Source organism: Aspergillus multicolor (genome assembly GCF_047715735.1).
Source record: "Aspergillus multicolor strain CBS 133.54 unplaced genomic scaffold BDW74scaffold_35, whole genome shotgun sequence".
Taxonomy (NCBI): Eukaryota; Fungi; Ascomycota; class Eurotiomycetes; order Eurotiales; family Aspergillaceae; genus Aspergillus; species Aspergillus multicolor.
In genome coordinates, this window is record NW_027395986.1 from 114,355 (window position 1) to 138,623 (window position 24,269).

Consider the following 24,269-nt stretch of genomic DNA (forward strand, 5'->3'; position numbering starts at 1 on the left):
TCAGGTAGCCCTAGGCTGGTGGTCGACAATTGGATGATAGATGCTTTGAAAGCCTTATGCATGGCCCTGCGTTATGTGCGTCGGACGATGGTTACACCTAGACCAGGATAAAATCAGGTTGGAAACTCCATAGAGCTTTTAGCCAGCCTGAACCGTTGAGCGTCATTTAATAAAGTGATATAATGCATCTTTCTATGGAAAGATTTGGTGAGGGGAGACAGTACGTCTAACCCAGCAGCTCTGGTGATTGTTTTGGTTGAGCCTCCCTATCGTAGGGCTGAAATGACATAGTCCAAAGATGAAACTGATGACATCCACCATGTAATACCATACCAACGACAACAGTATCCATTCGGGAATACTCCGTGATATGCATCAGTTCGGACGGCATAAGTAGTAGGAGAAGAGTGTTTACTGGAACGGAAGAGCTCCGCAAGGTTCAGTCACGAGTCATGGCACAGCCACACGGCAACCCCTCTTATGTCATAGACCGCGGAGTGCCAAGCCACACTGGGCTAACCGTGAGCGTCAGCGGTTCTTGGGCTTGGGTTCGCAGAGTCAAGGCACCAGCAAACCAATTCTAACGCTCTCCCCCACTCGCTCCTCCGACACTACTGCTTTCGCTCTCCTCTTTCCCCTTTCCCTCACAAACACCCATCTTTCCAGCCATTCCCACGACCGAACCACACATATTTGAGAGTTCCGCCACAGCCGAGTCAGCAGGTCCGAGATGAGTTTAAAGGGTTTCCAGAAGAGCATTGTCCGCGCCCCGCAAACGTTCAAGGCCAGGTTCAACATTGGCGAGAACACCAAGGACGCTGTCTACACCGACGCCGAGCGCCGATTTCAGGAACTCGAGAAAGAGACGAAGAAACTCCACGATGAGTCCAAGAAGTATTTCGACGCCGTTAATGGTAGGTTTCTTCGGCACGTCGCCCTCCGTCTCCAACTCGGCTAACACCCCGCTCAGGCATGCTGGACCACCAGATCGAGTTCTCCAAGGCCATGACAGAATTATACAAACCCATTTCCGGCCGTGCGTCTGACCCAAGCACGTATACGATTGAAGGAAACCCTGAGGGGATTCGGGCTTGCGAGGAATATGAAGCAATTGTACAGGACTTGAAGGAGGCACTAGCCCCGGAGCTGGAGATGATCGATTCTCGCGTTGTCAGCCCCGCGCAGCAGCTCCTAGAGGTTATCAAGGCGATTCGAAAGGTCGCTGTCAAGCGAGACCACAAGAAACTGGACTATGACCGCCACAGGAACACACTCAAGAAGTTGCAAGACAAAAAGGACAAGTCGCTCAAGGACGAGAAGGCTCTCTACAAAGCTGAGGGTGACGTGGAACAGGCCACTCAGGACTACAACGTATACAATGATCTGCTCAAGGATGAGCTGCCGAAACTTTTCGCCCTTGAAGCGGAATTCATCCGGCCGCTCTTCCAGTCCTTCTACTACATGCAGCTGAACGTCTTTTACACATTGCACGAGAAGATGCAAGGTATCAACATCGGGTACTTTGACCTCACGCGCGACATCGAGGAAGCGTACGAGGAGAAACGTGGAGACGTTAAGGAGCGCGCGGAGGAACTCACTATTGTCCACTATAAGACCACGGGTGGTCGCCGGCCCGGCTCGAAATTGACCGGGAAAGACAAACTGGCCGCAGAGCATAAAGGGCGCTTTGGAGCACGGCCCAGTGACCCAGATGTTGTCGAAAACCCACCGCCTCCGTACTCTCCTGGCGCCAGCGGAAGCGCTCTTGCTGCTGCCGCAGCCAAGAAGCCGGCGCCTCCTCCGCCAAAGCCTAAGCCCTCGCAGTTCCGCGCGCAAGTCGAGACCGTCACGGCGTTGTATGATTACGAAGCACAGGCTCACGGTGATTTGAGCTTCTCAGCCGGAGAAGTCATTGAGATCATACAACGGACAGACAACCAAAACGAGTGGTGGACAGGTCGTGTTGATGGGCGAGAAGGGCAGTTCCCAGGTAAGCAATTCCTTCATATAATCTAGTTCTTTACTAACGTCTCGCAGCGAACTATGTCCAGTTGAATTAGTGTGGTACGCCTTAGTATACAACAGTTTTAATTCGTTTTCCTGCAGGTTTCATGTTGTCTTGTGCTGTTGGAGTCTTGTCAGGCTTTTACTACTTGCATAAAGCATCGTTCGCGTTCCTCTACGCTGCTTTGCCCATGGGGCATTGTTGCCGCCGTGTATATATACCTTGAGATTTTTAGCAAATGATCTATGCGCTACGTGTTTAGCCAGCGGTATCGGTACCCATGTTCTCATCTTCGGATGCTTCAAGGAACTCCATGAGCAGCTTTGATTTGAGCCAAGATATCCAATTCTAGATTATCCGTCAATTGGTTCATATCCGCGACTCCGTCTGTGCTCCGTAAGGCTTCAGATGAGACAAGCAGCCCCACCAGATCCCCCAGCCGATGATCTCATCTGTATAAGTACTCCAACTCCCCATCACTCACAGCGCCATTTTCGACTATCTACAAACCACGAAGCAACCATGGCTGCTCTTCAGAGTCTCCGCTCCACATACCGCTTGAATTCGGGACACGAGATCCCCGTCCTTGGTTACGGCGTAAGTGATCGACCACAATAACAGTCAACGAAGCGCTAACAATACCCAGGTCTATCTCATGTAACACACTCATCTATTCCAGTCTCAAAAAGCTGACATCGCCAGTCCGTCCTCCAAGACCGAGCAGACAACTCGAGAGGCTCTGCGCCTCGGATACCGCCATGTACAGTCCAGTCTGACCACCAGTTACAACACAGATGCCCTAATAAGAGCATACAGGTCGACTCGGCAATCATGTACCGCAATGAGAAAGCCTGCGGGCGTGCAATCGCAGCCTCGGGCATCGACCGATCGCAGATTTTCTTCACCACGAAGATTCCGCCGGAGTCTATGGGGTACAACGCTACTAAGCGTGCCATTGATTCGAGTCTACGGACTGCGGAGCAGCAGTATTTTGACTTGTACGTTGCGTTAACCTCCCATCTTTGTACTGGTCACCCAGCCGGCCCTTACTAACACCAGCGCAGAATCCTCCTGCACGCCCCCTACGGCGGCAAAGAAGCGCGCCTTGGGTCCTGGAAGGCTCTCGTGGAGGCCCAAAAAGTAGGGAAGACAAAGTCCATCGGCGTCTCAAACTACGGCATCCACCATCTCGACGAGCTGGAGGCGTACATCCAGTCTGGCGGCGACGCCAGCGTGAAGGGGAGCAAGATCGATGTTGGACAGTACGAGTTGCACCCGTGGCTCGACCACTCGGACATCGTCGAGTGGTTGCAGAAGAGGAATATCGTTGTTGAGGCCTATTCTCCGCTTGCGCATGGGACGAGGATGCGCGAGCCACTGCTGAAAAAGCTGGGCGAGAAGTATGGCAAGAGCCCGGCGCAGATCATGATAAGGTGGGGGTTACAGAAGGTTAGTCTCTTTGAACCTGTGATTTGGTCACCTTGTGAAAAAGTATTGACCATCCTAGGGATTTGTCCCTCTGCCAAAATCAGTTACGCCGATTCGCATCCAGGAGAATGCCGAGGTATTCGACTTTGAGTTGGACGAGGAGGATATGAAGGTCTTGCATACTGGCGAGTATTCGCCGACCGACTGGGATCCTACCCAGGATTATGATTAGATGAGAATACATGTTGAGGTAGTTGAGGTGGATGGAGCCTATACATAGAGTAGAGTAGATCGGCCCCGCTGCTTAGCAATCGATCATTTTGACACCTCCAAGTTTAACCCCACCATCACTACTACTTACAAGCCGCATCAGAGAAACATCTGCTGCGCCGAGCATAGTGTACTCAAATTCAGAAAGAAGAACCTTTCCCGTGCATACAACTCTTTCTCGGCCAAAATGAAGCTGGTTCTCTCGACTTCGTACGTTCCGCTACCCCGCGAGCCCCTCCACGCGACTTTCAAGACGAGCCGCACTGGAACAAGTTCGCTAACGGCCATGATAACAGGAATATAATGACGGCCGGAGGCCCCTCCGTAATCCGACAACCATCAACCTTCAAATCAAACGTTGAACTCATCAACTCGCTCCGCGCAAACTTCCAAGCCGCGCAACAATCCATCCCCGCCGAAACGTCCGCAGCCAGCGGCAGCACCACTAGCACTTCTAGCACTAGCAGCGCCTGGACAAAGCGCGAAGACGACGCCCTCTACATCCCCGCCGTCGACTTCTCCCAGCGCGGCCTCGCCGAGGAACGCAGCCAATACGACATCACAGTAAAACTATTCTACCTCCCCGGCATCCCCGTCTCCCGCCGCTGCGCGCACACAAAGCAAGCGATTGAGCTGGTATTGAAGGAATTGCACGTCGACTCGATTGACCTGCTGATTGTCTCGTTTCCGGGTATCACATTTGACGCAGAAGACGATAGCGAGGAGGAGGAAGATAACTCGGTCGATGGCGGGAGCAGTTCCGAGCACGAAGACGACTTCGACAGCCTCGTGCAGACGTGGAAATGCCTTGAATCACTGCATGAGCAGGGGAAGATCTCGCAGTTGGGTGTTGCGGAGTTTGGCAGCGAGCGGTTAGCACGCTTCCTGGAGCACACGCGCGTCAAGCCGGCCGTGAACCAGATCAATCTGAAGGACTGCTGTGTGGTCCCGAAGAGCCTGATTCTGTATGCGAGGGAGCAGAAGATTGATCTTCTGACGCATAATGATTGCAATGATATCTTGCCGAAGGGTACGATTCGGGAGTTGCTAGGCCCTGGCGAGAAGGGGGCTGGGATTTTGGCTTCGGCGCCGGGACAGGAGGGAGGTGAGGACTTGGTCAAGGGGGATATTGAGACGCAGTGGGTGGTTAAGTATACGGCTGTTGTGAAGGACCGGGGGGTTGTTGAGAACAAGGGATATTTTGCGCTGGCGGACGTTGGGAGCTGCGTGAAGCCTTGACCTTGACGGGCTGGCTTTATGATTCTGATATAGTTCGTTTATTCTTCTCATTCTTCGCATGTAAAAGCGTGGCGTTTATCATTCAATGCGATCATTCATAGCCTGTACATAGGTAGACTAGGTACTTTACCCAATCATACTCCTCTTCCTTCCTCTCATCCGCACATCCTCCAACCTCTTCAGCGCCGACACAGACCCCTTGTAACTCTCCTTATACCCCACAAGAACCTCCTCAAAGAACCTTTCCGTCCGGGGATGCGAGCTCCCAAACGCCCGCTCCAGGACATAAAGATCAACAGCCCGATCCTCATCCTGCGAACTCTGCATCGCAAGCCCAAAGTCAATCATCACAATATCCCCCTCCATAGACGGCGACTCCTCTCCCTCCCCATTACCCGCTACCTCCGTCTCTGCACCCCTCGGCCTCAGCATAAGATTACTCGTCGTCAAATCCCCATGAATAACCCCAGCGCGATGCAACCCCCCCACAGCGCCCCCAATCCTCCTCATAAGACTCCTCACCTTCTCTGCCTCACCCTCCTCAATCCCCTCCCCCATCGCCAATCCCTTCTCCCTCTCCACCCCCTTAAGATACCGCTCCCACCTCTCGAGCTGCACCCTCACAGGCCCGCCCTCAACCCACTCCATAACAAGCCACGAGCTCCCATTCTCCGCATTCGGCTCCCAGTCAACACCGAGCAATGCGGGGACCGAAACACCCTCTTTAACGAGCTTCTGCAGGCAGCGCGCTTCCTGTAGGATGCGGGCGCGCGTGAGGCGGCGGTCGAGGATCGGATGGCGGTAGGGCTTTGAGGGGCGGATTTTGAGCGCCGCGGGGGTGGAGGGGGAGAGGAAGGTCGTTTTGTATAGGTGGGCTTCGGCGCCTTGGTAAATTGGTGTTAGGGCTGTTGGTGGTTGCGGGGTTTGTGAGGAGGATGAAGAGAGGATTGTGCTGAATGGTGGGGGTTGGTGTGCTGCTGCCATCGTGGTTTTGGGATTGGGGTTGGGTTTGGTGGTGGATTCGCTGGGTTGGTTTGTGTTGTTGGATGTGAGTTTTATTCGTTTGGGGTCGGGTGACATAGAGAGTGTTGTTCTGACTGGGACGGAGGGGTGTGTTTTAAGGCGTGGTGAGGGTGATTGTTGAAGGGAAGATTATGGAGGGGAAGCTCGGGATGCGATAAATTTGTGGTGGGGAACTTTACGGTATCAACGGCCGGACCACCACTATCATATTGACCAAGTATAGGATTTGAGTGAACCCTGTTAGCTCTTTATTTAATGATAGAATTGCTTCATATATAGTCATGTTCGAGACAGGAATTGATTGATATAACCGCCACATAAGCCATCCATCAATCGTACAATCCAACGCTAAACGCCCATAATGCTACTGTACTTTTCTAGTAAGAAACTGCATCTATACCTTCCTCTTCTTCGTCTTTCGCTTGCCATGGACATCGTTCCACGCGTCTTCGAAGATGGTCTTCCTCGCGCCAATCTGTCCTTCAAAGAAGTTCATCTTGCGCACGACCTCCATTGCACCCGTACCAAGGCCAACGGTTTTACCCATAATGATACACTCGGAGACACCCTCAATAAGATCAGTTCGGCCGGCTCCACCAGCATCAAACAGGTGGTCTGCGGTCTTCTCGAAAGAGGCGAGCTGCAGGACAGAGTCACGCATCTTGGCGAGACCGAAACGCGTGATACCGAGCACTTCACCCTTGTATGTCATGACATCGGCAAGAAGCTGCATGTGACGCGGATCGATGTCCATGTCCTTCATGACTTCGCTGATTTCTTGCACGATGGTTGAGCGGGCTGCTTCGATGCCCAACACGTCGCGCGCTTCCATGACGTTGTTGGTTCGGGTACGTAGACCGTCGATACCCACTGTGTTCATGCATTGACGGAGACCGTAACCTTCGACCAGAAGAGTATTGGTGTCGTTCTTGTCGTCGGTACGGATAATTGCACGGTAAGCTTCTGGGTGACCGAGGACCTGGATGTCTGGAAGCAGGCGCTTGAGGGCCTTGAGTCGGAGGAAGGGGTCCGAGCTCGTTGCGGCGATTTCAGTCTTAGAGAGCTTCTCCTTGCTTGCTGGGTCCAGGTCGATGTGGATGTGAATGTGGGAGCGGCTTGACCTCAGCTTCAAGTCATCTGACTTGAACCGTCGATGGTTTTCGATGGCGTGTCGGATTTTGGTGACCGTCAGATCAAGTTCCAGAGCGCTGATTGTCTCCCAGTTGATCTTGACGGTCAGGAAGGCTTCCTTTCCTGTCCATGTTTCACGGACATAGTGAATGATATCGCGTAGGAAGGTCTTTTCGATGCGTCCCTTGGCCATTCGAGCGGCGACAATGTTGTGCTTCTCAACCAGCTCGCAAGCAATAACGGGAGTACTGATCGCCTTGGAGGCGTTGATGATTTCCTTAATACGAGGCACACCCTGTGTGATACTCATACCGGCGACACCAGCAAAATGGAAAGTCTTCAATGTCATTTGCGTACCGGGTTCACCAATAGACTGCGCACCAACGGCACCAACGGCATGTCCTGGCTCGACTTGAGCCTTCTTGTACTTGAGCAAACAACTGGAGATGAATGTCCGAAGCGTCCGCTCGGTTAATTTTCCTGTATGATTCAGACCCTTGACAGTCCGTTCATCGTTCGGATTGCTGTCACCCCCACGAGATATCAATCTGTCCGCCTTAGTTTGGACGTACTGCTGCACTGAATCAAGGAAGTCACGGGCACTCTCAAACTGGTCGATACCGTGGTCGCTACGATCCATATAGCCGAGCTCAACACCCATCAAGTCTTTTCGCAACAATTTGGCACGCTCCTTGGAAAGCATTTCCTCGCATACGTCCATAATCTCACCAGGGGACAGACTCCGCTCATCGTTCTTGTACGTCGTCGTCTCGGCGTGGATGAAAGTTCGATCGAAGTGGACTGGCTTGGCTTTACCCTCCATATCGAAGGGGTCCAATTTATCGTCACCATACTGGAATTGGACGATGCCCTGAGACGAATTCCGAACAGTGTCGTCGTAGCCGGTAGAAAGATCTTCCAGAGATTTCATCAGACGACGGGACATGTAACCAGTTTCGGCAGTCTTGACCGCAGTATCGACCAGACCTTCACGACCAGACATGGCGTGGAAAATGAACTCGTAGGGAAGAAGACCGGAGAAGAAGCTGTTGCGCACGAAACCCTTGGACGGCGGCTGTCGGGCGTTCTTCGGGAAGTGAGGCAGTGTTCGATCCTGGAAACCGTCCTGCACACGCTGACCACCAATAATTTGCTGACCAACGAGGGCAACCATCTGAGACACGTTGATACTAGAACCTTTAGATCCGGACGTAGCCATGATCAGGGGAGAGTTATATTTGCTCAGCTGAGCGATACATTCGTCACCAGCTTGCTGACGAACTTTACTCAGGATACCAGAGATTTGGTTTTCCATAGTCTGCAGTTCGTCACATCCAGGGTACTTCTCAAGCGTACCAGCCTTGTACTGGGCAATGACTTCGTCACACTGCGCGTAGGCAGCTTCGACCAAATCGTTCTTCGACTGTATAAGCCTATCACTAGGATAGACATCCGTGATACCGATAGAAAAACCCATATTTGTGAACCAACGCGCTGAGAGCTTCGACAGACGGTTCATGCCCTCGGCTGCTGCTGCAGGGCCAAAGTCACGGAGCATGATATAGAACACGTTATCCTTCTTTCCAGATCCGACTGTGGATTTGTCCATAACACCGCACATGACCTCGGAGTTTCGAATGACAAGCCAAGCATCGTTGGGGTCCAAGTCCTTGGGCCGACCTCCCTTTGGCTGCTTGAACTGTCTGCACGCGGCGTCAAGGTTGACCAGAACCGGGTCGTCTTTGTTTGGCCGCATCAGGATATTGAAAACCTGCTTTCCGGTCCAGAGCATCTGCGGCTTGAGCACCGCGGGAGGTGGAAGATCGAAGCGGGTTTGCGAGCCAAGCATGTATAAGCAGATCTGGGTAAAGCTACGCCGGTCGAAGAAATTATCCTTGCTACTAAGCAAAAAAGCAGCACTGATGAAGTCTTGAATGGCACCAATAATAGGCTCTCCGTTCTTCGGAGTTGCCAGGTTGTTCTTCACACCCATCAGCTCCATGGCTTCGGCTCTCGCCTCCTCCGTCTGAGGAACGTGAAGATTCATTTCGTCTCCGTCAAAATCTGCGTTGTATGGGTTGCATACACACTCGTTCAATCGGAATGTTCGGTGAGGGCGCACTTTGGCAAAATGAGAGAGAATACTGAGTTTGTGAAGGGAGGGTTGACGGTTGAACAGGACGATATCACCGTCTTCAATATGGCGCTCGACGATATCTCCTTCCTGCAGCTGGTCGGCAATGAACTTGAGGTTACCATACTTGAGCATAGTCTTCAGCGGGTTGCCCTTCTTAACGATATAGTTGGCACCTGGCCACTTCTTCTGTCCGTTTCGCACGCACTGCTGTAGCTTTTCCTTATTGTACCTGTTGACCACCTCGGGATACGTCATGTTCTTTGCGACAAGTTCCGGAACGGCGACCTCATCGACTCGCAAATTAGGATCTGGCGAAATGACAGTTCGACCGGAGAAGTCGACACGCTTTCCGGACAAGTTACCACGGAATCGACCCTGTTTACCCTTTAGACGCTGGACAAAACCTCGAATCGGCTTCCCGAGGTCTGCCTTGTTGAGACCAGGAACATCACTGTTGATGTAAACGGCGATCTGTAGCTGCATGTAGTCCCAGCACTCCATAATAGTCTGCACCGGTGCTCCCTTGAGCAGAGCATTTTTGAGGTTGATATTACTCTGAACAATGTCGCCTAGCTTGGCCGTTAAGTCGTCCTCGGTGGATGAAGCGTCTTGACCGACCGACGGACGAATACACACGGGTGGCGCGGGGATAAATTGCCAGAGGAACATTTCCGGTCTCGCTTCCTTGGGATCCAGACCTATTAGCTCACAGTCACTGTCTGAGATACGCTTGAACAAGTTCAACACTCGTAGCGCATTCAAATCGTCCTGGGCTTTTTTGTAATGTTTTTCGACCTCCGCATTCGCACCTCTAGCCTCTTCCAGCGACCTATCGAAAACGATCTTGCTAGGCGGCGGGATCTTCTTTGCGGACGTCGAAGCGTTGAACGCGCGGAATTTGTCGTGCGTAATCTTAAGAGAGCTGGTACCGGTCTTTTTGACCACACCGTTGACAGCACCACAGTTCTCGCAGGTTCGGGTCTTGCGGCAGCGGTCGTTGACTCGTTTGGCGATCTGCGTCCGTCGCAGGTTATCCAGACGGGGGCGGCGCATTTCACGGAGAAACGCACGGCGCTCAGCCTCGGGAAGCAAAATATGCGAGCACTCTTTGCAAATCTCTTGCAGAATACTGATCACACGCTTGAAGTAACCAACGTGGAACGCCGGCAAAACAAGCCGGACGTGACCGAAATGGCCGTTGCAGACCTGGAGTGCACCGCCGCATGTCTGACAGGTAGATGTCTTATTCGAAATACCCATGCGCGCGTCGAGCGGGCCATTGGAAACGATAGAACGGTCATTTTCGAGGTTGAAAAATTTTCGGTCGGAGACTTCGACTACACCCTGGCTGACGATGTCGTCGTTGGACCTGCGGAGAAGCCGGACCGTTAGCCTGTCGCTGACTGCGCCGGGGAAGCGTCTGATAAGCCAGCACTCACAGCACACCGAATTTCAGCTCCTTGATCACTTTGGGGACACGGTCGATCACCTGGGCCTTGCCCAGGTCCGCCTGCACACCCTCCATAGGCTGCATCACGCTGTCAAGGAATGACCATGGCAGGGCGGAATGACTCAACGGGTTGGAGATCGGAGGCGCGAGGGCTCGGAACTGGTGGCTTCACAGATAACGGGACGATACGAGTCCAAATGAGCCGACAGACCTGTCTTGCCGTTAAGAAGCCTTGCAAGTTCCCGGAGGCGAGCCGTAAGTGCCGAGAAGGTGAAAGAGGGGAGACTGCAAGTCCAGAGTGACGGCGGGGTTGGCGACGAAACTTTTTTCGCGGCCAAAGGAGCTCCCCTCATCTCGACCAATCAGCGACCGCGCAACTATACCAGTCCTCGGCTCAACGCGAGACCATGCATGTCTATACCTTGCAATCTGCAAGTTGCTTTGTCAATCCATTGATTCACATATCCAAAGTCTCTATATAATGTACAAGAATGAGACCGCTACTTCGCTAGGAATGCTTGGAACGCCTTATGCTCAATCACGACATTTCCAACGGCTCGGAGCCTCTTTCGTCCCTCCTTCTGCTTCTCCAACAGCTTTCTTCGTCGACTCACATCACTGGCGTGAAGCTTCGCCAGGACGTCCTTTCGGAATGGCTTGATGGTTTCACGCGCCACAATCTTCTTGCCCACCGCAGCCTGAATAACGACTTCAAAGTGCTGTCGGTCGACGTGCTCCTTGAATTTTGTCACCCATTGTCTCCCTAGTCTGTCGGTTTGACTGTAATGAACAAGACGAGCAACAGCATCTACTGGGACTTTGTTCACGAGGAGCTGCAACCTAACGACGTTACTGGTCTTCCAGCCGGCCTCTTCGTAGTCCAGAGACGCGTAACCCTTTGTACCACCCTTCAGCTTGCCAAAGAAGTCGTCGACTAGCTGGGCCAGAGGAAGCTCATATTTGAGGATAACCTGTGTCGCAGTAAAGTACTCGATACTCTTCTGCTCTCCGCGATTGGATTCGCACAGTTCGATGACAGTGCCCAGATACTCATCAGGGAAGGTCAGGGTGGCCATAACGTAGGGTTCTTGAAGTTGCGCAACCTTCATACGCACGTCATCCTCGTCGGGAAATTTGTTAGGATTGGTAATAATTTCTTCCTTTCCATCCTTCCAGATAATCTTGACTGGAACCGAGGGCGGAGTGATGATAATACTGGCGCCATGCTCCTGACGAAGACGATCCTCGAAAACCGAGCAGTGCAAAGTCCCTAGGAAACCAAGCCGGAACCCTGCGCCGAGAGCTTCGGACGACTCTTTCTGCACAGTGATACTTCGATCGTTGAGTACAAGCTGGTTGACGCTGTCCTCCAAGTGTTCGAAATGGTCTGCATCCACAGGATACGCAGCGACGAAGACCATAGCCTTGGGCTCCTCAAAGCCAGGTAAAGGCTCCACAACCTTCTCTGATCCGACCGTTGTGAAAGTGTCACCAATCTTAGCTTCTTTGCTGCGTTTCATGCCAGGGTTAAAGAAAATGTACCCGACTTGGCCTGCGCGAAGGACAGTCTGAGGAGTTTCGAGCGGATACTGGATACCGACCTCGCCGACGTAGTACTTAATGCCAGTTGCGAAAGACACGACTTGCTGGCCAGCCCGGATCTCGCCGTCAAAGACACGGACCAAGCATATCACGCCTTTGTAGGCATCGTACCAAGAGTCGACAAGGAGCATTCGAAGGGGTTTCTTGAGGTCGCCGATCGGACTAGTATGTGGTCAGCCCCTCAATTGAAGAAGTTTGACTGTACAATAAGACATACGCAGGAATCTTCTCTACCACTGTAGGAAGCAACTGCTCTACATTCAGTCCAGTCTTGGCTGAGACCAGCACTGCATCCTCCGTATCAAGTTCAAATGACTGTTCCAATTGCTCGAGAGCCCGCTCCGGTTCGGCCGACGGAAGGTCCACCTTATTGATGACGGGAATCAACTCCAGACCTTCGGAAAATGCGAGGTAGAAGTTCGCGACGGTTTGCGCCTGGATACCCTGACTGGCATCGACCAGAAGCAGCGCCCCTCCGCAACTTGCGTAACTCCGCGACACCTCCGCGCGGAAATCGACGTGGCCCGGTGTATCAACAAGATGCAGAAGATAATCCTCCCCCTTGTGGTTGTATATCATAGTACATGTTTGAGCCTTGACTGTGATTCCTCGTTCCCGTTCGACATCGAGCTTGTCCAAAACCTGCTTGTTCATGCCTGGTTTAATCGTGCCGGTAAGCTCCAGGAGCCGGTCGGAGAGCGTGCTCTTTCCATGGTCGACGTGCGCGACAATACAGAAGTTGCGGTACCGCTCGATCGGAATCGCAGATATCCTGGCTTCAAGATCGGTCAGAGCGACCTTCGACGGTCCCTTTGCATTGTAGGCGGAGGTGGTGGTAAAAAGACGAGTCGCGTAGAGTGATCCGGGCGCCTTAAGAAGGCTGGACGCAGGCCATTTCGGAGCCGCGCTCAGCCATCTGGCTAACTGCAGGCATCCTCGCATTGGGATTGCTGCAGGAGCATGGGAATGACTTGCTTGTCAAGTGGAATGGGTCGTAGGTCGCGACAGGAGACGTGACCGGAGATTGATCGGCAAAAAAGTTGGCTGCGGAGAAATGATCAGTCAACCCCAGCGGGCGGTCGGCCGGATTGCTGCGGTGACTATCGCGAGTAAACAAAGCTGGAACTTCTTTTCCTTCCAGCATCCTCCAGCAATTGACAAGCTAACGTCTCTATTTCCGTTGGACTCTGTAGCACGCATATACAAGCAAAATGTCAGCCTCAAAGGACAAGTCGAAGGTCCACAAGCTCTCCATCAAAGGTGAGCGTTCTCCTATCCCCCGCATCTTCATGAACTCACAGATGATAGGTTCCTCCAAGCTGGTGGCTGAATTTGTGAGTACAGCGGTGCCCATATCGCGATGTGTACTAATCTATCTAGTTTGAATACTCGATTAACTCGATCCTGTAAGCTCGGTTCAGCAAGAGGCCACGGACAGACTATTAACCTGCAATTGCAGTTTCCAAAGAGGGGTGTATCCTCCGGAAGACTTCACAACGTATGTTTTGCCTCACTTGACTTTAATCTATGCTCCTGCTAACTCCACTTAGTGTTAAGAAGTATGGATTGAACATGCTCGGTTAGTCGCCCTTCCTCCTTCAGACGACTCCCGTTGACCGATCCAGTTACCGCCGATGACCAGGTGAAAGCGTACATCAAGAAGATCATGTCTCAATTGAACAAATGGATGCTTGGTGGCAAAATCTCTAAGCTTGTCGTGGTGATTACAGACAAGGAGACTGGCGAGCACGTCGAGCGATGGCAGTTTGATGTGCAAATATTCGGCAAAAACAAGAGCCAGTCGACGAAAAAGTCGGGCGATAAAGAGAACGATGCCCCAGGGTAGGCTGCTTATGAGGTTGCCATGCCATGCACTAGCTAATTGCTGTATTCTCAGTGACGCCGGGCAGCCTGAAACCGTGGAGAAAACGGAAAAGCAAATCCAAGAAGAGATCCAGGCTATTTTCCGACAAATCACCGCTTCAGTCACATTCCTTCCTGTCTTGGATGGAGATTGCACATTCAACGTTTTGGTTTATGCAGATGCAGACTCAGATGTGCCTGTCGAATGGGGCGACAGCGACGCCAAAGATATCAAGAATCCCGAAAAGGTTCAGCTCCGGAGCTTCAGCACGAACAACCATCGGGTAGAAACGATGGTCAGCTACCGTCTTGCTGACTAGATGAGAAAAGGTTAGGTCAGGCGTTTGGGCGGAGTTATTTGGCCTTGAGTTCTGCAACATTTACAGGTACATGGAGATCAATATCGCATTCATAATGATAAACCATCAATTCGTCAAGCCTTGCACCACGGCAACTCCATTATTCGCGGAAACCACTCATTCTCACCATTCCCACCATCCCAACAAACCAAGTCTTCCACCACGGGCTCCAACCCAACACCTACCCACAACCCCCTTTCTGACCCATCAACCCACCCCCGCTTCACTCTCTTCACCCTCAGATCAGCGCCAACTCCATACGCATCGTTCTTCCACAGCCCGAGCCCCTTTAGCGCCTCCCCCCCTACCAGCTCTTTCAGGGGTGTCACCTCTTCTGGTGGGTTGATACCAACCACGTCTGCCTTATCCGGCCCATCCAGCCCCACAGCAGGGAAATGAAACTTCATGAACCGCTGCCGCTTGAACTCGTGCGTCACCACGGTTACCCTTTCTGGGTATTTCCCCGTGTGTAGCCGGAAATGAAGCATCGAGAATAGCACGTTCTGGTACGAGTCCGTTGCATGCGTTTCGGCTATCACCCTGCTTACATCTATCCTTGGTGCGTAGCCGAAGAACGCGTTGTCTCTTGCAAGATTCTACCGTTCATCATATCAGTTCAGTCTTCATCCCTTGCGAGGCCTCTTGGGCCGCACTCTTACCAGATATGAGTCCCCCTCTGTTAACTCCGTAGCAGGGCGTTTCGTTGCCCCTCTGCGACGATCACTCATGTCAGCTTACTCGCCTATACTTCAAGACAAGTCATAAAATCCTGGCCCACCGAAAGCATAATGAAAGGACCGTGCTCCATACCCAGAAAAGACAAGCAATGCCCCCTCATCGCCCGCCAAAATCCGAAGCCCAGCCTTGACATGCTCCGTGAATGTCGGTGTTTCTCCGCGCTGGAAAGACTCGATTAACCTAGACAAGATGTGACTCAAATGTCAGCGGCTCTTTTTCATCCGTCCAAGTCCGCGACAGGCTGCCTATGCATAGGTTTGTACCATTCTCGCTCGTCAATTCCTTTGCTCGGTCCTCCGAGGTAGATTGCGTGGCAGCAGACAACTATCAGGTGCTCCAGTGTCTGCATTCTCTTTTTTGTCCCAGTCTTGTCCCAGTCTTGTCTCGGATGTTGAAGTGTGGAGTGTTGACGAGGTTGGATCAAGCTACTGGACTACGCTATGCGGGTAGTGCCGTGGTCCCCGCTATCATTAGACTGCTCCGTTCGCCAACTCCTGATGGCTGGCGGTTACTTTCGTCTTCTATTTAACCAGCACATAAATCCCTTTTGTACTTCATGCATCCCGCATACTTCCACTGATGTCTTCTCAAAATGCACGAAGGTTTGATGGAAAGTCTCTTTCGGCTCCGTGTAACTGGAGCTGTTTAAAACTGCATGGCTGCGGCACCTACACTGTCCGAAAAAAGGCTGGAGAGGTCTCTTGGTGGATGCTTGTGATGTGCTGGTCTAGGCAGCGCATAACAAGGTAGGCCAACGGCAATTGATTTCTTTCGTTAGCTCTCGTGCTTAGTAGATCTTCGAGCTATCTTGATGACGTGGCTAACCTCTTAGGTATTCCTATTGTCAAAAAGCCGGATTTTGAGCCTCTTGATATCTTCCGTGCTCCCGTTGGCAGCTGCTTGGACCACCAGTCTGACCTTGACATAGACCCGAGTACAGATTTCCGCCGCTACTCCTATGAAGATGAAGTCATCGGCAGGGATTGACAGGCATTTGTGGCCAAATCACCCTGCAGCGGCCAACCTTCCAAGCCATGGACTGTCCAGCTGCTCACGACTCGGAAAAAATATTCTACTTCTACTAAGCAACCGAACTTGGACTACTGCCCATGCGCGAGGAAGCCAAGTAAAGCCAGCTCTCACGGACCTCGATATCAGACAGAGAAAGACTCAGACCGCGCCCACATGACCAACCGATCGAATCATTGTAAACTGATAGCGTGAGAGAAAATGGCCAGTGTAACAACCTTGAGCTGACCTGTCCGAGGTCCGCCTAAGCCTCTTGATCTGATGGTTAGATAATGGATTGACAACATGAAGATAAAAGCCAAAACAACGCACCTCTTTTGCGTCAGATTCTAACTTTACGCGCAATTTTATCGCACATATGGCGCCATTGAAGATCATCGGAGCAGGATACAGCCGCACAGGCACCCTCAGCCTCTGCCGGGCCCTTGAAATCCTGGGGTGACTATACAATCACCGAGTCCAATGGAAAGATAGGCGCTGATCCACTTAGAGATACTCATGCCACCACATGGAAAAGATGTTCTTGGACGAGTCCCAAGACCCGAATCTGTTCGTCAAGGCTTACCAGTCCTCGCCACGAGGAGAAGGCGTAGACTGGGACCATATGTTCCGCGGATACGACGCAACCACCGACTGGCCCGCCGCCGCGTTCTGGGAACCCTTGCTGAAGGCATACCCCTCCGCAAAGGTAATCCTGACGGTCCGAGACCCCGAGTCCTGGTACGCCTCCGTGGGCAAGACAATCCACGACCTGCCGGTGAACGAAGACGGGGACTTCAAGTGGCCTGAAAGAATTATGGCAACGTGGAATATGGCACGTACGATCGTCAAGGACGGAGAGCTGAAGCTGTACGACGACAAACAGGCTACTCTCGAACAGTACACCGCGCATATCTCTCGAGTGCGTGAGGTTGTGCACGAGGACCAACTGCTGGTTTTTGAGGCCTCGCAGGGATGGGAACCGCTGTGCACATTCCTGGGGGCTGACGTGCCCGAGGGAATTCCATACCCTCATGTGAACCAGGGGACTTTGTTTCAAGACTGGGGGCTGAAGCTTAGGGAGATGATTACTGAGGGGAAGGGTATAGTGGACCATGAGACTAGGGCCTTTCAAGAATGCTGATGAGAGTCCGGGCCGACTGTGGCTCTTTGAACTTGTGATTCCGGCTGCCCTGGTGTTAGGCTGTTCAACAGCTGTTTCACCTTTCAGAGGCTTGGGTTATAACAGATTGATTCTTCTTGGCTGAGGAGACGCGCCCTGCGCAAATTGTTGCATTGTACTTGGGTATATTTTTAGCTAGGTATTCGCAAATCATCAAAACAAGCTAGGAGCTGCATTCGACTGGGTCTCAACGGAAAAAGTAGCAACATAGTTGTCGGAATGCATTTGTTTCAGTTTAGTAGCCCCAGTCCGCTTGAGTTACACTGAGGTTGTAACTGTGAGAATATTCCGTAAGCCAAACGGGATGAAATACATGTAGTTAAGTCCGAGATATGAACAATGAATGGTGTAGGACACTTGAAGCTGGAGACCGGGGAATACTCCGGACGTCCGTGGTCGGACATAACCGATCGGGGATAGCGGCTTGGCATGATATAACCGCTGAGCGTTCCCGACTTTTTTCCCACGTCACTGTCAGCGCCTCTTGCCTTTTCGACCTTCATCCTCAAGCTCTGCTGAGTTCTTTTATGTGGAGGCTATAAACCGCTTTCTAACATGTCTAGTGTGGCTCCTCTAGCCTTGAAACAGGCCTCACGAGCCTGTGCCCGCCGGCTGCCGGTGGCACAGCACGCCCTTCCCCGGAGGTCGTTCGCCACCCCTAGCCGTCGGACCTACGTCTCTGAGACTAAGGCTGGAAATGCCCAGGTCTCGGTTGACACGGCGATCAAGCAGGAACAGAAGGAGTTTATGAAGCAGACCGGTGTCAAGCCGCAGAATGCTGAGCTTCCCGCCTCCGGTTTGTCCGGCGACACCGCGATGAGCCCGGCCGCGGGCATCCTCAAACAGGCTACAATTATGGATCAGGGAACCCGACCGATCTATCTAGATGCGCAGGCGACTACTCCGACTGACCCTCGTGTTTTGGATGCGATGCTCCCGTATCTCACCGGTATCTACGGTAACCCGCACTCACGGACACACGCGTACGGATGGGAATCGGAGAAGGCCGTTGAGCAGGCCCGCGGACATATCGCCAAGCTGATTGGTGCCGATGCGAAGGAAATTATCTTCACGAGTGGTGCGACGGAGAGCAACAACATGAGTATCAAGGGTGTGGCGCGATTCTTTGGCCGATCAGGAAAGAAGAAGCATATCATCACTAGCCAGACGGAGCACAAATGTGTTCTTGACAGCTGCCGACACCTTCAGGATGAGGGCTTCGATGTGACTTACCTTCCTGTTCAGAACAACGGTCTGATCAACCTTGAAGATTTGGAGGCCGCTATGCGCCCGGACACCGCCCTTGTTAGTATTATGGCTGTCAACAACGAGATTGGTGTTGTTCAGCCGTTGGAGGAGATTGGAAAGCTCTGCCGCTCAAAGAAGGTCTTCTTCCACACCGATGCCGCACAGGCCGTGGGCAAGATCCCGCTTGACGTCAACAAGATGAACATTGATCTGCTGTCTATCTCCAGTCACAAGATCTACGGTCCCAAGGGTATTGGTGCCTGCTACGTTCGTCGTCGACCTAGAGTTCGTCTTGAGCCTATTATTTCCGGTGGTGGCCAGGAGCGAGGTCTGCGCAGCGGTACTCTTGCGCCCCACCTGGTAGTTGGATTTGGTGAGGCCTGTCGCGTTGCTGCAGAGGACATGGAGGTAAGCTGCCCCTTCTTTATCCACGGTTGACGATGATTATTTGCTTTGAATTTGCTTTCATGAAGTTATGGGGGTAGCTACACGCGATGCGTGTCCCTTGACATATGAAGAATATAGCAGGGGTGATGAGTCGCTTTTTTATTTTGCAACTTGAAGGGCTTGATCAGCAAGAACATCACTGACGAGTGCTTAGTATGACTCCAAGTACATCACACGACTATCGAAGCGCCTGTCAGACGGTCTCCTGGCCATGGAGCACACCTCACTCAACGGTGACCCCGAGCGTCGCTACCCTGGATGCGTCAACGTCTCTTTTGCCTACGTCGAAGGAGAGTCTCTTCTTATGGCTCTCAAAGATATTGCTCTTTCATCCGGTAGCGCGTGTACCTCTGCGTCTTTGGAGCCTAGTTACGTCCTTCGTGCGCTTGGCAGCAGTGATGAGAGCGCCCACAGCAGTATCCGGTTCGGCATTGGACGATTCACGACGGAGGCCGAGATTGACTATGTGCTCAAGGCGGTCCGGGAGCGGGTGGACTTTTTGCGAGAGCTGAGTCCGTTGTGGGAGCTGGTGCAGGAAGGTATTGATTTGAACACGATTGAATGGAGTGGACACTAAGTCAAAAACGGCGTTGTCTTTTACTTTTAGTGGTAGTATATGGCGTTGGATGTAAGATACACTGTACAGAATGATCAATGATATCCAATAGTGCTCTCCCCCTGCTCTTGTTGCTGTTTGTTGCTGTCAATCTACCAAGCAATCCCCTGGTCACGTGCACCGCACTCTGTACGGTAGATCAGGATCGCCCCAGTCCTACCGTGGTTAGCCTGCTCCACCAGCTCACCGCAAACCGCAACGGGGTGGCGTGGGTGGCAGCGAGACGGGCTAGAGCTCGCTTAAGGCTCGGCAGTCGAAACCGCACCCACAGCCCGCCTTCCGGTTCATTCTCTAGCACTTGCGCTACCACCCACCCTCCATTTGACCCCTTTCGCTTCCACCCAACGCCTTGCTGGTGCATCATGCAAAGAGGATCTGTATCTATAACGCCTCTGGAGAAGCTTTGTCTGGAGAAGCTATACAATATGGGGTTAACAACCTTGCCATTCTCCCTCCAACTTGCCACTCCCAGCTTTCCATGCCTATCTTCTGGGTCTTCCCATCGTTCCTGCCCTTGAGCAGCCATTCACTCAGTGGCCGTCACCCCTCTAAAACTGCAATGGAGGCAAATAGCGATCCCGTGCTCGCCTTCCTACTTGGCCCACTTGCTTCTCGCAACTGCTCCGACCAAGGCCTTTTCCTCGGTCTTTGATCACCTTTATTAATCAATCATGCTCTTCTGAAAGCCGCTCTCTTACCCCGGCTCCGGCGGAAGTCTCTTTTCCTTGTACTTATTTCCATTCCTTCGCCCGGTTCCTGAGCCTTCTCTTTTCTGACACTCTCCCAGCACAGGCGTTTGCAGTGTTGCTTCATCTTTTGTGCTTACTACCGCGCTTCGCTTAGCTTCCCGGGAACGAACAGCCTCTTGTACTACCCCTTGTCGTATTCTGCCCCGCGCTGAAGGGTTATTTCCACGCCTCTTGAGGTCTACCCTACCCCGTTGTCGGAGCATCGACCTTCTTCGATTTCCGGATCTCAACAAATCAGGCACCACGCGTCATATTCCCCCTCAGGTCAAGACTGGCAGGATCATCACTTAACCTCCGGCCTCTCGCTACGGTGGTCCCCTTCGCAACAATTTGCTTCAATTCCTACTCACCACAGTTGCCAGACTCCTTCCGATGAGCTGTTCCTGGCAATTGTGGTAGCTTTGGCCCTCTGAGACATTCATTCCTAACTCCATTGTGTTTCGCTTCTTTTTCTCCCAATTGGCCTCCATCGCAAGGAACTGAGATACTTAACCGAACACGTGAGGTTGTTGTACATATTTATACTCTTGTTTGCTCGCTTCCAACCTCACCTCTCGCATCCACTACTCTCGCCATGATTCCCCCAATTCCGATCCCGGCAGAGTACGGCATCTCCCCAGACTCTGGGTTCCTTCCGAACGAACCGCCTCTCGAGCATCTACCCGATCCGTATTACTCCAAATGGGAATGGATCGTGGCCAACATTCAAGCTCTCCTGCTCAGCAGGAGGATGAGGGGTGCTGTTGATAGCATGCCTATGCTTTCCACATCATACCTTCAGACGGAACCGGAGTGGAGAAGGGCCTACTCTATTTTGGGATTCATTCTTCACGGCTATGTATGGGGTGGCTCTACTCCAGCAGAGGTATGTAGTCCCAATTGTTTTAGATTACTTGTGCTAATCTAAACAGAGAATCCCGCCCCAGCTGACCGTTCCTCTCTTCGAAGTGTGTGACCACCTTGATTTACCTCCCGTTGCCACTTACGCTGGCTTGGTTCTCTGGAACTTCAAGCCCATATTCACCGACGAGCCTATGGATGACCTGGATAACCTCGCTTGTATCAACACAATTACTGGAACTTTGGACGAACAATGGTTCTATCTTGTCTCCGTCGCCATTGAAGCCCGCGGTGGCCCGGCCATCTCGCTCGTCCTGCAAGCAATTGCCGCTGCTCGTGTTGGAAACAGCGCTGTGGTGACGGAATACTTGCAGGCTCTAGCAGAGATGATAGATGAGATTAGCGCTCTGCTTGAAAGGATGTATGAGCACAATGACCCATATGTGTTCTACAACAAAATTCGGCCGTACCTGGCTGGAAGCAAGAACATGGGGGATGCCGGTCTTCCAAACGGGTTGCTTTATGATGACGGAAAGAAATCAGAGTATCGGCAGTATGGTGGCGGAAGCAACGCTCAGAGCTCACTGATCCAGTTCCTTGACATCGCCCTGGGAATTGAGCACCGACCCACAGGGGAGACTCGCTCTAGTTCGTTTGCAAAGGACGGAGTAGTTGCAGGAGGTCCGCGACACGGGTTCATACAGGAGATGCGTTCCTACATGCCCGGTCCCCACCGAAAGTTCCTTGAACATATGGGTGCTGTCGCAAATATCCGCGACTATGTTGAAGCTCGCCGCAATGACAAACCACTCTGCCTTGCTTATGATGCATGTTTGGCAATGCTGCAGTCAATGCGAACCAAGCATATCCAAATGGTGTCGCGATACATTATCACCCCATCGCAAAATGCACGAGACAAGCCTTCCCGCTCAGCAAGTCTCAACCTCGCCACTGCCCGACAAGGCGAAAAACCGGATGGTAGCAAGCTTCGTGGCACAGGCGGCACCGCACTGATTCCGTTCCTCAAGCAGGCTCGAAACGAGACGGGTGAGCCCATGATTGACGCGTGGGCACGCCGGTTGTTGACCACCGGGTCTGTGGAACCCAGTTGGGCCTCTCTGAGCAAACTTGGTGAGCAACCTGATGGAGATCTGAAAGTGGTTGGCCTGGCTGGTACATGGACTGCGGCTGACAGTGAAGGGGGGATTTGCCATTGGTAGACTTAGATTCAACGATACCCGAAAGCGATGCTAGATTTCTTTTTTCCGTGACTTCACTTTGGGCGTTATTTGCGTGGGTTATGCGTATTATTACATATTCCGCAGTTTAATCATCAGCTGTTTATCAAGTCGGACCCCTTCTACCGTGATGAGTTGTAGCCCTTGCACGCCACAGTGGTACACGAAACTTGTTGCGTCCAACGATTGTTCCTGGAGTCTGTCGCCCACCGCTTGGAGTGTCCCAATTTTCGACCAAGGATGACGCTGAATTTGGTAATCGGGAGAAGCAACGGCGTCACCCGATCAATGAACAAGCATGTCCCTAGCTTTATTATTCTCAATTAATTGGACAAGCCCTCATCCACCTATGAAATGGTTATGTTTGATTCCGCTGAGAACCCCTCCGGTTCTCGATTGCCAGGTCATGCCTGCACAGACCTCCGCCTCAGGACTTGATTTGCTGTGCTACACGAACCAGCTGACGCCCCTGCAACGCCCACGGCGCCCACGACATCTGTCGGGTCCAGGCGCACCGCACCAGGGGATGCAGGTTCAGGTGTGTTCAGAACTTCAGCCCATATGACTCGAGCATTGCGGCACAGTTTCGAGGCCATGTCCGACTGGGACTGGAGACCATGTATTATCGTGCTGGGGATGGTTTTTACTCTGACCAATCCTTGAAGGTTGCGCTCGCTTATGCTTATGCTTATGGGCGGGGCTGACAGAACCAGGACTAGGGTCCGGCTTGATGTGATCTATCGTTGCTTACTTCCTAGCTTCGCCTGGAGCTGCCTCGGATTCGGGGTTTCGGATATACTTAGAGACACAGGCAACTGACCAACCGAGTCCGGATCCCACAGACGCGTTTGATTATCGACTCGCATAGTCCATGGCCATACGGAATGGTTTCTCGAAGGCCACACAGCCAGAGCTGAATACCCTGTTCTGCTGGTAGCACGAGTCCGAGCCCTATGTTGTACGCGTCTGTATCCACTGGCCCGGCGTCTCTTATTGCCACGGCTTCGAGCGCCTCGACAGCCCATATGTTCGGATTTCATGGGATGCAGATCACTCAGATCTCGAGTGCGTACTCCGTACTTTGTGCAGCAATCTCCAGTGAAAGCATCGACGGTCCCTATAGTCACCTTTCTGCCTTCAAACAGGACTATCCCAGATTAAAGCTTTCACAGCTCTCGGATTCAACTTTCGATCCATTTGAACTTGAACTCTTCAGGGATCTAACGCCATTGTACTCCAAGCCCTCCCAAATGAGCTAGTCACTGTCATTCTTCGAAAACCAGGCCTCATGTTTCTTTCTTCATTTCATCACGTTGCCAATAGCTACCTGAAATTATGGACGGCGAGTCTACTCTAATCTGGACAAGGAAGCACCCCGTTCCTGCAACGTTCATGTAACGGTGCCTTAGTGTCTACGCAGATATCTGCACCGGAATGCTGTATTGGGAGTATGCAACGGTTTGAGCGAGACGGACTTGTAAGAACTTCCTCCTGCCGATGAACTGGAGAGGTAGGTAGGCGGATGCGATGGCCTGACATGCACAATAGAAGGCTATAATCAAGGACCGCCTTATCATCTTGATTGCCGCAACAATCTGGCTGGTTGATCAACTGATTCCTGTCATGCGGCCAGTACAGGACATCGGTGACCGCGGTAGGCGCCTATGACTCTTGCCGAGACGAAGTCTGTCGCAT

General features: G+C 52.3%; 12 protein-coding genes across 12 annotated transcripts; 8 read left to right on the plus strand and 4 right to left on the minus strand.

Moving 5' to 3' along the window:
* The first annotated feature begins 547 nt into the window (after positions 1 to 547).
* Positions 548 to 2,435, plus strand: BDW74DRAFT_161081 (amphiphysin). The gene is made up of 3 exons (XM_073725734.1): positions 548 to 914; positions 971 to 1,990; positions 2,038 to 2,435. The coding sequence occupies exons 1-3, from the start codon at positions 731 to 733 to the stop codon at positions 2,058 to 2,060; spliced, it is 1,227 nt and encodes a 408-aa protein (XP_073579523.1). The 5' UTR covers positions 548 to 730; the 3' UTR covers positions 2,061 to 2,435.
* Positions 2,436 to 2,527: 92 nt separating this feature from the next.
* On the plus strand, positions 2,528 to 3,665 carry BDW74DRAFT_182386 (aldo/keto reductase family protein; the record flags this gene model as incomplete). The annotated part of the gene is made up of 6 exons (XM_073730243.1): positions 2,528 to 2,602; positions 2,652 to 2,662; positions 2,708 to 2,765; positions 2,822 to 3,003; positions 3,070 to 3,454; positions 3,513 to 3,665. The coding sequence occupies 6 exons, from the start codon at positions 2,528 to 2,530 to the stop codon at positions 3,663 to 3,665; spliced, it is 864 nt and encodes a 287-aa protein (XP_073579524.1).
* Positions 3,666 to 3,804: 139 nt separating this feature from the next.
* Positions 3,805 to 5,070, plus strand: BDW74DRAFT_90337 (putative gamma-cysteine synthetase regulatory subunit). Its single transcript, XM_073734035.1, has 2 exons — positions 3,805 to 3,913; positions 4,000 to 5,070. Exons 1-2 carry the CDS (start codon positions 3,891 to 3,893, stop codon positions 4,940 to 4,942), a joined length of 966 nt encoding a protein of 321 aa, XP_073579525.1. The 5' UTR covers positions 3,805 to 3,890; the 3' UTR covers positions 4,943 to 5,070.
* On the minus strand, positions 5,069 to 5,926 carry bud32 (serine/threonine protein kinase BUD32; the record flags this gene model as incomplete). Its single annotated transcript, XM_073727189.1, has 1 exon — positions 5,069 to 5,926. The coding sequence occupies one exon, from the start codon at positions 5,924 to 5,926 to the stop codon at positions 5,069 to 5,071; it is 858 nt and encodes a 285-aa protein (XP_073579526.1).
* Positions 5,927 to 6,215: 289 nt separating this feature from the next.
* Positions 6,216 to 10,929, minus strand: BDW74DRAFT_161090 (DNA-directed RNA polymerase III core subunit RPO31). Its single transcript, XM_073725735.1, has 2 exons — positions 10,673 to 10,929; positions 6,216 to 10,602 (listed from the first exon to the last, which is right to left on the minus strand). The coding sequence occupies exons 1-2, from the start codon at positions 10,765 to 10,767 to the stop codon at positions 6,360 to 6,362; spliced, it is 4,338 nt and encodes a 1,445-aa protein (XP_073579527.1). The 5' UTR covers positions 10,768 to 10,929; the 3' UTR covers positions 6,216 to 6,359.
* BDW74DRAFT_161091 (GTPase GUF1) lies at positions 10,926 to 13,298 on the minus strand. The gene is made up of 2 exons (XM_073725736.1): positions 12,503 to 13,298; positions 10,926 to 12,447 (listed from the first exon to the last, which is right to left on the minus strand). The coding sequence occupies exons 1-2, from the start codon at positions 13,225 to 13,227 to the stop codon at positions 11,184 to 11,186; spliced, it is 1,989 nt and encodes a 662-aa protein (XP_073579528.1). The 5' UTR covers positions 13,228 to 13,298; the 3' UTR covers positions 10,926 to 11,183.
* Positions 13,299 to 13,410: 112 nt separating this feature from the next.
* BDW74DRAFT_161093 (spindle checkpoint protein MAD2) lies at positions 13,411 to 14,576 on the plus strand. The gene is made up of 7 exons (XM_073725737.1): positions 13,411 to 13,545; positions 13,594 to 13,619; positions 13,666 to 13,691; positions 13,745 to 13,783; positions 13,836 to 13,864; positions 13,911 to 14,127; positions 14,183 to 14,576. Exons 1-7 carry the CDS (start codon positions 13,497 to 13,499, stop codon positions 14,466 to 14,468), a joined length of 672 nt encoding a protein of 223 aa, XP_073579529.1. The 5' UTR covers positions 13,411 to 13,496; the 3' UTR covers positions 14,469 to 14,576.
* Positions 14,577 to 14,581: 5 nt separating this feature from the next.
* Positions 14,582 to 15,707, minus strand: BDW74DRAFT_188044 (DUF218 domain protein; the record flags this gene model as incomplete). Its single annotated transcript, XM_073731628.1, has 4 exons — positions 15,509 to 15,707; positions 15,318 to 15,425; positions 15,167 to 15,218; positions 14,582 to 15,103 (listed from the first exon to the last, which is right to left on the minus strand). Exons 1-4 carry the CDS (start codon positions 15,592 to 15,594, stop codon positions 14,582 to 14,584), a joined length of 768 nt encoding a protein of 255 aa, XP_073579530.1. The 5' UTR covers positions 15,595 to 15,707.
* Positions 15,708 to 16,791: 1,084 nt separating this feature from the next.
* Positions 16,792 to 17,397, plus strand: BDW74DRAFT_182393 (sulfotransferase family protein; the record flags this gene model as incomplete). The annotated part of the gene is made up of 1 exon (XM_073730244.1): positions 16,792 to 17,397. One exon carries the CDS (start codon positions 16,792 to 16,794, stop codon positions 17,395 to 17,397), a length of 606 nt encoding a protein of 201 aa, XP_073579531.1.
* A 525-nt stretch (positions 17,398 to 17,922) lies between these two features.
* Positions 17,923 to 19,806, plus strand: BDW74DRAFT_161099 (IscS subfamily cysteine desulfurase). The gene is made up of 2 exons (XM_073725738.1): positions 17,923 to 19,092; positions 19,286 to 19,806. The coding sequence occupies exons 1-2, from the start codon at positions 17,992 to 17,994 to the stop codon at positions 19,706 to 19,708; spliced, it is 1,524 nt and encodes a 507-aa protein (XP_073579532.1). The 5' UTR covers positions 17,923 to 17,991; the 3' UTR covers positions 19,709 to 19,806.
* Positions 19,807 to 21,338: 1,532 nt separating this feature from the next.
* Positions 21,339 to 23,055, plus strand: BDW74DRAFT_161106 (indoleamine 2,3-dioxygenase). The gene has a single exon (XM_073725739.1). It carries the CDS (start codon positions 21,531 to 21,533, stop codon positions 22,554 to 22,556), a length of 1,026 nt encoding a protein of 341 aa, XP_073579533.1. The 5' UTR covers positions 21,339 to 21,530; the 3' UTR covers positions 22,557 to 23,055.
* A 278-nt stretch (positions 23,056 to 23,333) lies between these two features.
* On the plus strand, positions 23,334 to 23,880 carry BDW74DRAFT_90399 (uncharacterized protein). Its single transcript, XM_073734036.1, has one exon. It carries the CDS (start codon positions 23,528 to 23,530, stop codon positions 23,831 to 23,833), a length of 306 nt encoding a protein of 101 aa, XP_073579534.1. The 5' UTR covers positions 23,334 to 23,527; the 3' UTR covers positions 23,834 to 23,880.
* Positions 23,881 to 24,269: the final 389 nt, after the last annotated feature.